The sequence below is a fragment of the Doryrhamphus excisus genome, linkage group LG9, assembly GCF_037039965.1.
Source record: "Doryrhamphus excisus strain RoL-2023G ecotype Guam linkage group LG9, RoL_Dexc_Guam_v1.1, whole genome shotgun sequence".
Lineage (NCBI taxonomy): Eukaryota > Metazoa > Chordata > Actinopteri > Syngnathiformes > Syngnathidae > Doryrhamphus > Doryrhamphus excisus.
Window position 1 is genome coordinate 17,195,667 of NC_136365.1, and position 13,790 is coordinate 17,209,456.

At 41.4% G+C, this 13,790-nt stretch overlaps 2 protein-coding genes across 3 annotated transcripts; one reads left to right on the plus strand and one right to left on the minus strand.

The window, feature by feature from the left end:
- The first annotated feature begins 246 nt into the window (after positions 1 to 246).
- LOC131131116 (calcium uniporter regulatory subunit MCUb, mitochondrial-like) lies at positions 247 to 9,522 on the plus strand. Its single transcript, XM_058075500.2, has 8 exons — positions 247 to 551; positions 6,460 to 6,523; positions 6,596 to 6,763; positions 7,576 to 7,683; positions 8,116 to 8,276; positions 8,333 to 8,536; positions 8,604 to 8,720; positions 9,311 to 9,522. The coding sequence occupies exons 1-8, from the start codon at positions 444 to 446 to the stop codon at positions 9,386 to 9,388; spliced, it is 1,008 nt and encodes a 335-aa protein (XP_057931483.2). The 5' UTR covers positions 247 to 443; the 3' UTR covers positions 9,389 to 9,522.
- Positions 2,807 to 13,725, minus strand: LOC131131122 (caspase-6-like). 2 transcript variants are annotated; one of them, XM_078793521.1, is made up of 9 exons: positions 13,580 to 13,725; positions 13,284 to 13,328; positions 12,134 to 12,176; positions 11,900 to 12,049; positions 11,754 to 11,830; positions 11,431 to 11,606; positions 11,233 to 11,374; positions 10,936 to 11,114; positions 2,807 to 3,096 (listed from the first exon to the last, which is right to left on the minus strand). In XM_078793521.1, exons 1-9 carry the CDS (start codon positions 13,680 to 13,682, stop codon positions 3,064 to 3,066), a joined length of 948 nt encoding a protein of 315 aa, XP_078649647.1. In that variant the 5' UTR covers positions 13,683 to 13,725; the 3' UTR covers positions 2,807 to 3,063. The 2 variants fall into 2 exon arrangements, with proteins under 2 accessions (XP_078649647.1, XP_057931497.2); XM_058075514.2 differs by lacking the exon at positions 2,807 to 3,096 and having other exon boundaries at positions 9,217 to 11,114; positions 13,580 to 13,721.
- Between the last annotated feature and the right edge of the window lie 65 nt (positions 13,726 to 13,790).

Below are 13,790 nucleotides of genomic sequence, written 5' to 3' on the forward strand. Positions count from 1 at the left end.
ATATATATAACAGTCTCTTTTTAAGGTTTCCTTTCACTAATAATAATAAAATACTCACCGTGTTAACTGTAGCCAAGCTGGCTAGCTAGCTAGCTGTTAGCTAGCAATTAGCACACCGTCGAATCCGGAGTGACGCGGAAGTGACATCACTGAAGCGCGGTCTCTCATTTTTTTTCTCTTTTGCCGCTCCTGTAGGTGGTTTTATGCAAAAAGGGAGGGTGGGGGGGGGGGGGGGGTTCTGGCTGGCTAAAGAGGAAATGCGACTCACACTGGGCTGTGCCTCCTATCCCGCTGTTGACGAGCCTTCTGTACCTGATGCGCTGACTTCTGTTGTTTCTACACATTGTTAGCCACTTTTCAGAGTTCAGAGCAACGTATTACAGGGTTGTGTTTCGACCAGAATGGTGTGAAATAGACTGCTAAATACGGGGCGGTGCCTGAACATGGCTTCGACGCGGATAGTCGGCAAAGTTGCTGGAAGACTTTTGGGAAGTCTTCGTGTTTGTCGCCCCGCTTTAAAGGGGCCTCGTCCGGCTACATTTCTTCACAAGGTAAATGAATCTTTCTTGAACTATTCGTCACGATTCTACACTTCTTTTTAAACTCAAATGCGTTAGTTGTGTCACTTTTTTTCGCACGGAAAAATAAATGTATTGTCCTTTAATGACTAAGAATGTCGTGGAATTCCCTTGTTAAAAGCAAAAATAGTGCGTTTGGAAGTTGTAACTTGAGTTAGCGACAAGCCAATTTTCATCTCAAGTACACTTCTTGACTGGGAAAAAATAACATCAGTCTGAGATCTTCTAGGGACCGTCTGAAAATGTAAGATAATGGGAAGAACTAAATTAACCCAAAATATTAACAAGGATAATTTAATTGGGGTGTAATTCGAGTCATTTTTGATGTGACTAGAATAGTTATAAATACACAGCGAACATTTATTTTTGGAAGCCGTGCAGTACGGGAAGTATTTCTCTTTGCTTGTTGACAGTCCCTGCATAGTAGGGATAAACCAATTGTTTGACAAGCATGTGGACTTCTGCTGTGATGGAGCAGAATTTGTAGACGTGCATCAATAGTTCTGCCTTGCCAATGTACCATTATTACACTTGGAAGTTTTTTTTTCTGTTCATGCACATCAAACAGAACAACATATAAATAATTCAAATCCATTACTATGGTCTGCAGGGGGTTAGGGAGTCCAAACACGTCCACCTTCCTGATCAATTACTGTGTACATGAGCTCATCAGTGTACTCGTTCAATTACTTTTCAGTTTAGGGGGAGAGAAACCGCAATTAAGCTCTTAAGTGTGCTTTTAGACTTTAATGAAAGATTTGCCTAGGCCTTTATGTTTCCCCAGGCAACAGCATGCAGTGTGAATGTTCTTACGTAGGTGAAAAACATCTTTACTGGGACGCAGTGCAAAGTCAAAGGGCCAAGTCGGCATGAAGTGACTCCCGGTATCATCAGTCAAAGGTGTATTGATCAGCTCCTTAAAGTCCCGTCGTTTTATTATCAGTTTGATCATCCATGAGCATCATTCCCTGCCTATTGCAGAGAGGGAGGGATGTATAAAAATCTATCCAACAACATGAGTAATGGCGTCCCGGTTGAGGGATTGTGGGCAAAGGAGCCAAGTGTGCATTCTGTCAAGATTCTCTCGCTTGCTCTTGAAATTTATTTAAGCTGAGCCAATGTGTTCCGGAACACTTGTCGACCTCTGATGTTATTGGTTTAGAATGAGGGTGTTTTTTCCCCATTGAAAATAATGGCTAGGGAAATAATCTGTTCCAGGGTTAAACTGTCACCATCATAAAACCTACATTAGTTATCCCAGTGATGTTTTAAGTTGCTTTTTAACTGACCCTTGCTGCATGGCGGTTTGAACAACACTCCATTTGTCCATCGCGTTTTTTAAACATTAATAAATTAATAAATCATCAGTTTCGTAGTTGACTACAACCTATTAGTAGTAAGAAAATATGCACATACTCCCCCAAAATTAAGCATTTCCTAGCATAAAAAGGGCTAAAACTAAAATACAAATACAGTATAAGCCATGAAAACCACGACTTGTGAATGTAGCATCCTACATTGGTCACTAGGTGTCAGTAATTGTTTGAGACCACCACCGAAGTGTCGTCTTTTATTGCAGGTTTAAATTTTCTCACAACAAAATGGCTTATTTTGTTTTATTATATTTCTTATATTAGATGTATATCATATACAAATGTAAAAATGACTATATGAGTGGCATTTCATGTCTAGATGGCTCTAATTGTGTTTAAAAAATATTTAGAAGATTCGTAAACAGGTTTTCTATGTAGTAACTACAAAAATATTCAATTTATAAAAGAAGGACTCCACCAGTCCAGGGAATAGAAGATGGATGGATGGATGAAGGGATCCTATTTTTATAGCATTTGAGTCTGGAACCAATGAATTGCGATAAACAAGGGGTTACTGTATCTAGAGGGGTCTGAATACTCGCTAAATATATCGATAGAGTCGCTCAGTTGGCAACATTGATCCTTCTTGTTTTGTTTTCTTCTCTGTCAGACCAAGTGAACAGATAGTAGCCTGCCACTGATGAATTTAGATCACCACAAATACATCAATGTATGGGGAACATTGAGATGAACTTCTCTCTCGTTGATATTTTAGAATATTTGGCTTAATATTGGCGATGAACCCATTTATCTGTTACTGGCTTTGTCACAGAAAAAAACAAACACAGTGGTAGGTAAAAAATATCATTACTGCTGCATCATACACGTTCTACATCCTATGTAGATCCATCTTTAATCCATGCTCACCAGTTACTTGCCTGTTCCGCAGATACGATTTGCTCCATTTTTATTGCAGTAATGGTCATAAATTCTGGAAGCCATAGCAGTAGGCTGTGACTTGTGAGTGCAAAACGATTTCTATATGCTCCACGGGAGATACAACACTCAACATCTGCTGTAAAAGATCCAGAGAAGCTGCAGGCACTTTTGATTGAATGGCGCTACGTGTTTGTGCTGTTAGATCATCTCTCCAATCTGCCTTGATGTGTTTTTTATCTTGCAAGCAAGTGGCCGTCGTCCATTTCCTGTAAATGGACCGTGCAGTGATTCACACAATAGAATAGAGAGAGAATATACATATATTGCTTAGTGGATACACCGGACAACAGCAGAACGTGAGATTTAGTTTACCATAAAAAGATGTCAGGCATAAAGTTAAATGACATTTTTGGAAGACACACACATACAGATATCATCAAAGTAATATAATCATTAGACAAATGCTCAATGGCTAATTAGTTGCTAAGCACTGCCTATGCTCTTTTGGTGTGTGTCACTATAAATGTATTCTATAGGGGAGCTGAATGGCAGGCGAACAGGTTGACGTTGGGATTGGCCGTATTAAACTTCCCCAGTTTCGTGCCACCACAGAAAACTTGCTGGGGCGGAGTGTGGAATCGACTTCTTGCATTGGAGTGCCAATATTAGGTCATGTGTGCTAATAATAGACAATATTCAACCCCGAAACACCTTGACTTATTGATTATTATATTTTTGAAAAAACTGTGAAATGCAAACCACAAAATGGTGAGACTGTATAGCTACTACATAGCATAACTAAAATGGTATACCCTGCATGATTGGATACAAAAAGTGAGTTAATTGGCTTAAAACTGGAATGAAAAGCATCTTAATTTGCAGTAAATATGCCCAGCCTTCCCTCTATCAAGCTTTACTGTCCCCTCCAAACATGGCGGAGAACAACAACAAATGCTTCACTGACTGCACTTCATCACAATGACAGCTGGGAATAATTGAATTTTCTCCTATAGAGTGTTAGCCTTTCGGCGTTCCATCCCATTTTTCACCCTCCTCCATCTTCCTGGTTCCCGCTTAAGGTCAACAATGCGAGGTAGCAGCCGTGTAATGATCACCTACTGTAGTGCTATAGTACCATACGGTGGTTGACTGCTGACTGGATTCCTCATGCAGTGGAACCGCTAACCATTATAATCGCTCAGGCAGGAAACCGAGGCTGTGCTTCATTCCGTGCAGAGCAACCATGAGGCACTTTGTCACTTCTTTCCAGCTCAGCCTGGCCTTGATGGCATACCATCAATGCATGGTTCCAGGGTTTCAGAGTCATAGCGGTTACCTGGGAGGCATTAAGATGAATTCCAAAGCAGCAGCAGTGGTGATTTTAAAAGCTGACACGAGGGTCACGTGATCAGGGTGGATTGCAGGTGACTTCATATAGAGCTTGTTCAGTCTTGCTTGCTCTTTTTCCCCCTGAGGTGAAACACTTTTTTTTGCACCACTTGCACTAATAAAATGAGATCCAATACAGGAGCAATTAAAAAGGTAATAATGTTTTGGTATTAATTTAGCAATACAATGCCGTGCAGTTTTACACGACTGCTGACGACAACAATTCATACCATAATGCAGGAATATTACTTAACATATTTTTTAAAACATTTTCAAATCTATAATTTCACTCTGTCCGCTTTCACATTTTGTGGCCACTTGGGGGCAGTATTAACAAATTACTGAGCATTACAGTTAAGCTTAATTATACAGTATATAACTGGAACAGCTACTACAGTCTGTAAAGTCATATAGTCCGTTCCAGTGTCAAACTGTGCCATCAAAAAAGGTAAATATACACACAATGGACATCCAAAGTAGAATGTCAACATTTATGTAAGTGTAAAAACATGTATATAAGAACACATGTAACATGCATAGAACATTGTAAATCAGGCTGGTGAATGTCAGTCCACCACCATCTCCTGTGGTTCCCTTTCACTGTGGGCTCCCTCCATGCACCCACTGCTCCCCCTTTAATTCAATATTGATTAAATGAGCTCCTAGCTAGAGGACAAAGAGGACGCCGAGATGGGGGAAGGACCGTGGGGGTCCGCTGTCACATCCTTAGACATTAAGTCGTTTAGGAAGGTGTATTCAAGCGGGACTCCCATGATGAATAAGAAAGTCTGTGATGTAAAAACCTCGGCTTGGGGTTTAAAAGGAGCCGAGTGTGCAGCCAGTGTGTGCACAATGTATTTTATAAATGTCATCTAATAAAATGCAGTTTACTGGACAAAGCAGGTAGAGCCCAATCTAATTGAGAAATAAATAAAAGGTAGCGTCACATGCTTCTGTGGCAGTCCAAATTTAATCTGAGCAGGCCGCCACAAATAAATGAATGTTTGGGGCAACCATGTAATTAGATGAAGTGATGTAGCGCTTGTTGCCAATGAATCCATCTGCTTTCCTCAGGACTATGCATACAATTAATTAGTGTCCTGGCATTTTTTAACCCATAAATAATCACCAGGCTAATATTAATCATTACAGTAATCTTGTTAAAATGCAGCCTCATGCAAATTTGAATCTAAACTGATTTGTCGATCTTGTTTTCCATCCTTCACTCACTCGTGACCAAGACCCTGAGATACTTATACTCCTCCACTTCCTGGCAGGATCTCCATTTTCTTCCCATATTTTTGTTTTTTGGGGCATATTCATGGTTATGGATAGCTTACCGCGGCGGTAGCACACACTGTCAAGAAGTCTTTTTATTATGGCTGAACAAACTGACCCAATCAGCAGTGAGAACTCACTGTAGATGCATTCACTGACTAGCGATAAGTGTTAAAAAATATACAGTAAGTCTCACTGTGATGTGTTCTGCTGATACGGTTCATACATACAGCTCTATTTTGTGGGGTGTCTGTGTAAAAGAGGCTTCTGTTATCCCCAAAAGGTAGAAATATGCCGAGTCACGTTTATACAGACCAGTGAGCCAGATCATCATGGGGGATGCCAAAACGGTGCACAAAATTGCAGCAGTTTCTCTCTTTGCTTTATTGTCCGTGAACTTTAACTTTGATGTGTTCTGTGTAAAAGGTACAGATGGATTTAGCTACAGCTTACATTTTTTCAGGATCATTGTGTATAAGATGTTCCTGATAGGCGAAAAGTTGCCATATTGGTGCAGTTTATACAAAACAACACAAATGCCAGCTGTTACAGTCAGGGAGGTGCCCATGTAGCGTATAAGCCAATGCTGAAAAGCACACTCGCCAATTCCTGTATAAAAGGCACAGGTTGATAAAACGCCAGATCTACTGTTATGGGCCTGATGCTGCAGTTTTGCAGGATCTGTGTAAAAGCAGCTTCTGCTGACTACAAAAAAAATGTTCCCTGTGGATGCATGAACACACTTATTATTGAGCAATAAATAAATTCTGCCATCCTAAAACATACATCAGCAGAATGTGCAATAAAAGGTTGGATTTTACACCATGAAGCAGGGGGCTCAAATGTGAATTCGGATTTAAACCTGTTATCTTTGCTTCCAGGATGTAGAGCCGTAGTTTACTTATCTGTATAAACAATTAGTCCATAATGGCGGCACTCCCTTTACTATCTTGTCTTTCCAGATTCAACCACCTCTGCTGGGAACCTGCCAAGCTCTTTCCTACAGCACACACCCGCCTCCTGGTGGTAATATGCACTTACTGCACTCATATGAGTGACAAGGCGCTAACTCCCTCTGGTATTTTCTCTTATTCACAGAAGTGTCCCTCAAGTACAAATATGGCCGCCTGGCTCTGGAGGTGCCGCTGGCCTGCAGGCAGGAGACATGTCTCTTCTTCCTGCGGCCCATGCTCATGACCGTAGGCGACCTCATCAGCGAGTTGCAGAGGGAGGACCCCGGCTCCACCGCCTCCGTGCTCTCCAAAGGTAGCACCCACCCTGCAGCGCCATTGCATTCCTCACATGTTGTCAAACTGGTTCTGTGGGAGTACAGCGGCCAAACGGGGCGGAGTTGACCAATTAAAATCATTACACAAATCCTCCCCTCGCCTCCACGGGAGATAGATTCATGTAAAAGTCACTCCATCATGGAGGAAGGGGAATTTGTTCCAGGTCGTCCTTCTATTTTCATTGTACTTTTCCAAATTGTGTATTTACACAACTTTACACAAAGTAATATTTGAAAATGTAAACAGAAACAACGAACTTAAAACTCATTTGTGTACTCACCCTTGACTTGGGTAAAAAGATGGTGGTTGCCGTGAAACGGAAGTACAGTACAACAAGTAATGGCTGATGAACGTGCAGGGATTACTGCTTGTGATTTCTGCCTTATTATTATCATTCTTAACAGTCAGCCATGTTGTACTGAGCTTCCTGGACAATCCTATGCCATTATGTGCTATGCTGCAATGACATCCCTGCATGGTAGCAGTACAAAAAAGCCAAAGAAAAAGCAAACACTTTTAAAGTCAAAGGTGTAGATGCTAACTGAGTGAGACTGTCTTGATATTTGGCCAGAAATATCCGGTTGAATTTCAGAATTGTACAAATTTAGGGTATTTGTAAAGGTTCCACTATATATTGCACATGTTATCTTGTATACTTGTAGTACACGGAACAACAACGACTACACAGAATAAGTTAGCGGCATAACATCAAGTTTTTTATGACTACTAATTCTGCTGCTAATGTGTTTCTGCCCCCCCCCCCCCCCCCCCCCACACACACACACACAGATGGTGAACGTGTAGCCTGGAACACAATGATAGAAGCCCTGCTCATCGACAAGGACTTCAAGCTGGTCATCAACGGCACTGTTTACGATGTTCACTCTCCTGAGAAAGGTATACAGGTCCCACCAGTCAATCAAAATACCAACCAAAAACCCCCTGCAGCTCATTTGGACCGTCTAACCGGCATTACTTGTCCTGAAAGTGGTTTTTACTGTCGTGTTTGGGTCTATTTGTAGTTGTTTTTAACCCGCAAAATAACATTTGTATTCATTTAGATTGTCCATGTGTTCATTGTGACTCCTTTGGGATTGTACCATTGTCAATGCAAGGGCAGGATGGATGATTCCGATGTGACTCAAGCAGGGGTTGATAGTTAGCAAGCTACTTCACTTGTTCACTTTGTGAGACAATTATGTCTGACTAAGTCTTGGCAAATGAGAAGTTGGAACGTACCATTTCTTATTATGAGTTCCATTGTGACTCAAGTGCCCGAAAAGAAAATGTGACCAAAATGTTTGTGTACCAATGCCCACCATGTCTCAGTGAGCAAGTCGAGCGAGCACGCCCTGCAACTGGACGACATGAAGCACGTGGTACACCTTCTGCACACGGCCCTCCATCTGCCTGAGCACCACCTGCTGAAAGAGCGCCAACTGCTGGAGAGGCTGGACAGCCTCAAACAGGAGCTGTCCCCTCTGGAGAAGGTGCGTTATTTACCTTCCATTGCATCTGGTCGCTTCACTAATACGCCATTTTGCAGGTGAAGGCTCAGCTGTCCCATACGGCCACCTTGCAAACATCCAGGGCGGTCTGGGTGGGTTTGGCCCTGCTGTCCGTACAGGGAGGGGCTCTGGCCTGGCTCACCTGGTGGGTTTACTCGTGGGACGTCATGGAGCCTGTCACTTACTTTGTCACCTACGCCACCAGCATGGGGGCCTTCGCCTACTACGTCCTCACAAAGGAGGCAAGAGAAAAGCACCCTCACTTTTATCACTCATTATCTCTCTTCAATATTTTCATTTCTTTTCCAGGATTATATTTATCCAAATGCGAAAGACAGACAATTCCTCCACTACTTCTACAAAGGGGCCAGCAAGAAGAAGTTCAACGTGGAAAAGTACAACAAACTTAAAGACGAGCTGGCTCAGGTTTGTTTGTTTAGTCATGTTGGCGTTGACATGTACAGACATGCAATACATCTCGCGTTAAGCTACCATGCATACATTCTTACTTACTAAGGTGTCATGAGACCATACACCATTTGGAAAAGTACACTGAAAAAAATATTCTTTCATTTCTACTATGTACTTTGTGTATATACTACCACCCCGCCTCCACCCACCAAGACAAAGAGACTGTATGACTGACAAAAGGGGTCACTCCGTTCATGCAGTTGTTCTATAACAGCTATGAGTAAACCAAATACCGCAACCCAACCACTTGCTCCCGAAGACATAATTATGTATTTTACGTTTTTTTTTTGCACGTGATGTACAAAGAGGTGATGGTGCAACTCCACAATAGAAGAGATCATGTTTGATGCAGTTTTAAGCCGAAAAAAAGCCCGCAAGCATGCAAACACGTGCTTACCAGGTTCAGTTGCAAATGTGAAAATAGTTATTTGTAAAAAATTAATGTTAAAATGTGACTTAAAAATCATCTTGAAAATGAGGCATTTTAACCCAGTAAGACTGTGATTACAGTCTTATGTAAAACTGTATTTCCTGCTGTGTTGCAGGTGGAGGATGATCTAAAACGCTTGCGTAATCCAACGCAACTTCAACTCCCAATCGAACAGATCCAGCCCAAGCCTTGACATCATCACCATCATTTGTCACTGTTTACACACCAGAGCCAAAACATACCCTTTGTTTATTTTCATAATGATGCATTTTTAATCAGGAATAACAAAAAGTGGACTATTGAAATAAAAGTCATTTGCTGAATTGCCTTCTGTCATGTTGTTAAATCTGTGCAAAACGCTGCATTGAAACAGATTTTTTTTTTTCCACACTGAACAAACGAGTAAGGCAGGATCGGGGTCGCTCTGTTCTTCCTGAGTCATAGATCATGTGACTAAGTTACTTTATGTCCACACATGAACAAAAGTATAAAAAAACACAAACATACACACACCCATACTCCCTGAAGTTTCAACACTGGTGTCATCTGTTGCTTTGGGTGTAAAATCACAATGTGACACATCATACACTCACAAATACATAAATTCCCTTTCTATGTAGACAAACAGCATGTGGATGTAGTCGCTGAGTTGCCTGAAATCAAGACTTAAAAAAGGACAACTATTACAGAGGCCTGTGAAGTAAACAAGTTGAAGAAGAAAAGTAATAAGATGTGGCCCCCATAAACAAAAAACAGCTATATCTAACATTCAATTTGTTGTGTTTGTAGATTATTTTGTTAATTGCAATTCATTTATTGCACAATTTAGTACATTAAGATGCATCTTCCCTTAACTAAAACCTCCTATAAACACTAGGGGTGTGGTCTACAAATGCAAATAAACGCCGGGGTCTAATTAGTGGAGGGTCAACACAACCGTGGCACAAGATCGAAGCGGCTACATTTAAAATATCAGCATCTAGTCGCTTGATGTACTTCTACATGCGCTTTAAAATGTTGGTTGCTACTACTCAGCTGCTGTTGTGTCTTAATCTTGCCGTGCTGTTGGTGGCAATCAACTCATCTTGCTGGCTGAATAGTTAGCGGCCTCCTGCTTTTACAACATTGGTTGTCATGTGGTCAATGAGAGCTGTGCTTGTCATGCACTCTGAGTCATTATTGTCACCACCAACTAAACTTAGGAACAGTGGTGCAACCTTTCAGAAGAAGAAAAAAAACCTCGGTTTTCGTGCGGAAAATTTTTCGATAATTTTGTGCTTGTTTTCGTAAATTGTCTCGGTTTTTGTACAATATTGCACTTAACAAGTCAGTTTGGCCTGCGCTGTATTGGTGAACATATTAGGGTGCCCATCAAAGCACCCTACAAACAAACCGAGGTTTCACTTTGTGTCATCCCATTCCTGTACCGGTTTAACCGTCCCTGTTCATCACGGCCACAGCCATCTTTGAGGATGGAACCACAATAATTACACCATGTACGTGAACAGGAAGGCTCGATATTTGACTGGTAAAGTTAGCCCAAATACTCTCTAAATCGCTATGGAAACCTGTTGATTTTCTTTGAGCTGCCGCATTAACGATGATCAATAATTATTCCAACATAAGCTATTCTTGTTATTTTCAACTCTTCAACCGTGTAGCGTTCAGGTACAACATACGAAGTCACTTTTTGGGGCGAAAGTAGAGCTTCTTTGTGAGCATGGAGGCAAAGCACGGTACCTGCTTCTTCCCGATGGCCTCCTTTAGCTTACTGGAGAAAACGGTCCTCATCGACACTTTGCGGTTGACCAGAGTGAGGAGTTCCGTGAATTCCAGGGACTCTCCGTACTTCTTCAGCAGCTCGCAGAGGTCCTGAATGTACCACGAGCCGTTAAAAGTCTCCCGGTGGGAGTAGTAACCTTGAGAGGGGGGATACAGAGGTCACTGATGATGATGTTTGCGATACTCGCAAATGGGGGATTATTTTTTTTGTGGTTGTCGAGTGACAACGTAAACAACAATCTTGGGTCTACTCACCTTCCGCCACAGAGTAGCACATGATGAAGTCAGCTCCAGCTGGGAGAGTGTGGACGGCACTGGCGTCCACCATCACCTCGTTTGTCTTGATCTCGCTGTCCACGGCGTCACAGGGGTTGTCGTGCTTGTCTCCACGGCACGCCTGATGGACGAACGTATTTTAACCAAGAAGGCGAACACATATGTGGGCGTGCGCACCTGCAACACGAAGATCTTGGGCTTCCCGACCAGGCTTCTGCACTTGTCTCCTTTGAAGAGCGACGTGATGTGCTGGATGCTGATCTTGCCGTCATACGTGTACACGTGCTCGTTCTCACCGTGGCTCAGGAAGATCAGCACAAAGCAGTCGGCGTCTGAGTGGTTGGCCTCGGCAGCTGGTGGAATCAAAAAAAATTTTGGACGCCATTGGTCTTTAATAAATGGAGATGTCATTTTCCTTCTCATACGCTCAATGTTAGGATCTAAGAACACATTCATGTTGTTAACGTTTACAAAGACGGTGAGAAGTTTGACGTGATCACCTTCATGGATTTTCTCCAAGACGTCCTCATTTTTGTAGTTATCGTAAACCTTCACTTCAAAGTTTAGCGCCCTCAGCCTGCAGGAGATAAAAATACAACCTTGATGCATTGCAGGTATTTGTACAAAAACAAGACTTTTTGTGGACCTCATCTCCAAGTTGTCGCGGTCTGTGTTAGTTCCGTATCTGTCATTCATTCCCAGACGCCAGAAGAAGCGTTCCTGGTTGAAGATGACAGCCAGGCCTCGACGGTTATAGTCCATCTTGTACTCCTGGTCGGGGTCTAAAAATGTCTCGCTGTTGGAATATGGAACATTTATGAATGAGAAGCAAAGCACGGAGAACTGATTGATGATCTATCTACATATATATCAGGTCTACCTGCTGAAGGCGTCCGTCTCCGTCACGTTCAGGCTGCATGTCGCTGAAAGAAGTGACATGATGAGAATGAACACGTTGCAGCATTGCAGAAGCGGGTTTTTCTTTGTCAGACGCTTCAACTACAGGTGCATAATAAGCACCAGGGTCACAAGCAGCCATTGTTGGGCCAGCTTAGAGTCCTGGCGACCTTCAATAGCTGGTGGAGAAAGATGACACCCCACCCAGGTTGGTGCTTTTTTTGTTTGTTTTTTTTTTAAACACGGAAGTCAGGATTTGTTTTCTTTATGGTACATTGCACTGAAATCCAATGTAAAAAAAAAAAAACACTAAAATTTGACACTTTTTAATTAATTTCATATGAAGACCATTATCATATCTTGACCGGAGAACAAAAACACAAAGAAGAGCATTAAGGAACCTCTGCAATGTGGATCACATCCAGATTAAATATGGTTTGACACATAATTGCAGACAATCATACTACATGTATTAAGTACATTGAAACAAACATGGCATAATATTATTATAAAATATTAAATATCTCCCAAAAATTGTTTCAATAACTTCCTTCCAAAAGGGTTTAAACTAAATCTGGCCAAATCTGTATCAGATCTGGGTCCCTACTGGTTGCCACATATAGTCAATATACAGAAATAAATATGTGTATAAACAATCTACATGTAAAATATTGTATAAATTGTCAAATCGAGACCAGATCTAATTAAACTAGGTTTGACACACTTGAATACATATAAAAAATAAAAAAAATTGATTTAAACCACCTAAGAATATGTCCTTTACAAGAAACTATAACGTTATCAGTGCATTTACACACTTTGTTTATTAATTAGTAATAGATATTATTGTCATTAACAAAATAATTAGTTCCATTATGTTACACTGCAGGAAATATTGACTTAAGTGTACGTTTACTCCATTGAAAGATAACTACAGTATTTCTAAGCAGGCATCTTAACTTCCCAACTGTTTAATCGTCCTTTCCACTCAATAAACACAGAATAAAACCGCCTATATAAACAAGTGTCGGTGGGGCTTGTTTAGTAAATCATTAAGGCATTTCCTGTGCTTAACTTTCGACATGTTTTATCTATTTAGATACGCTTGTTTAAAAAAAAAAAAACTCGCTTACCCGTACTGTCCGTGGAGGTTATATTGTCCATGGCAACACTCGATGCTTAAAGAAAGAGGAAGAAATAATTATTAATAATTAATTTGAAAAACCTTCCAGGCATCTTTTAACTAGTTTTGAAACAGAAAGTTGTTACAATGACAGCGTTTACCTACGTAAGCAATTGGCATACTACCACTTCGTAGTGAATTACTTTTTCCCCCCAACAATATGGACTTCCTGGTGTTTTTATGTCCTTATACACACATTAATGTTATATACATTTATCATGTAGAGAAGTTGGAAAGGTGTTTTACCTGCACGGCTGGCTCCGACGTAGGACATGTTGGCACCTTCGTCCTGACAACACAGCTCAACAACAGGACTCTGTACGTCCCGCCCCGCCACCTTCCCGCTCATTGGTTTAGGGGCAGATAACGATTGGTCGCCAAGTCTGCCAATCAAAGCGCGCTCTTCCGCGTTGTCTGGACACTTTTTCAACGTCTACTGTACACTTACTTACAACTA

Bases quoted from the DNA above. Each gene is read 5' to 3' on its own strand.
- LOC131131116 (XM_058075500.2), top strand. From the start codon at position 444: ATGGCTTCGACGCGGATAGTCGGCAAAGTTGCTGGAAGACTTTTGGGA. The intron at 7,684-8,115 runs GTATACAGGTCC...ACCATGTCTCAG, and splicing joins TGTTCACTCTCCTGAGAAAG to TGAGCAAGTCGAGCGAGCAC. The intron at 8,277-8,332 runs GTGCGTTATTTA...GCCATTTTGCAG, and splicing joins AGCTGTCCCCTCTGGAGAAG to GTGAAGGCTCAGCTGTCCCA.
- LOC131131122 (XM_058075514.2), bottom strand. From the start codon at position 13,682: ATGAGCGGGAAGGTGGCGGGGCGGGACGTACAGAGTCCTGTTGTTGAG. The intron at 12,177-13,283 runs GTAAGCGAGTTT...CACTTCTTTCAG, and splicing joins AACCTCCACGGACAGTACGG to CGACATGCAGCCTGAACGTG. The intron at 12,050-12,133 runs GTAGACCTGATA...ATATTCCAACAG, and splicing joins GAGACGGACGCCTTCAGCAG to CGAGACATTTTTAGACCCCG.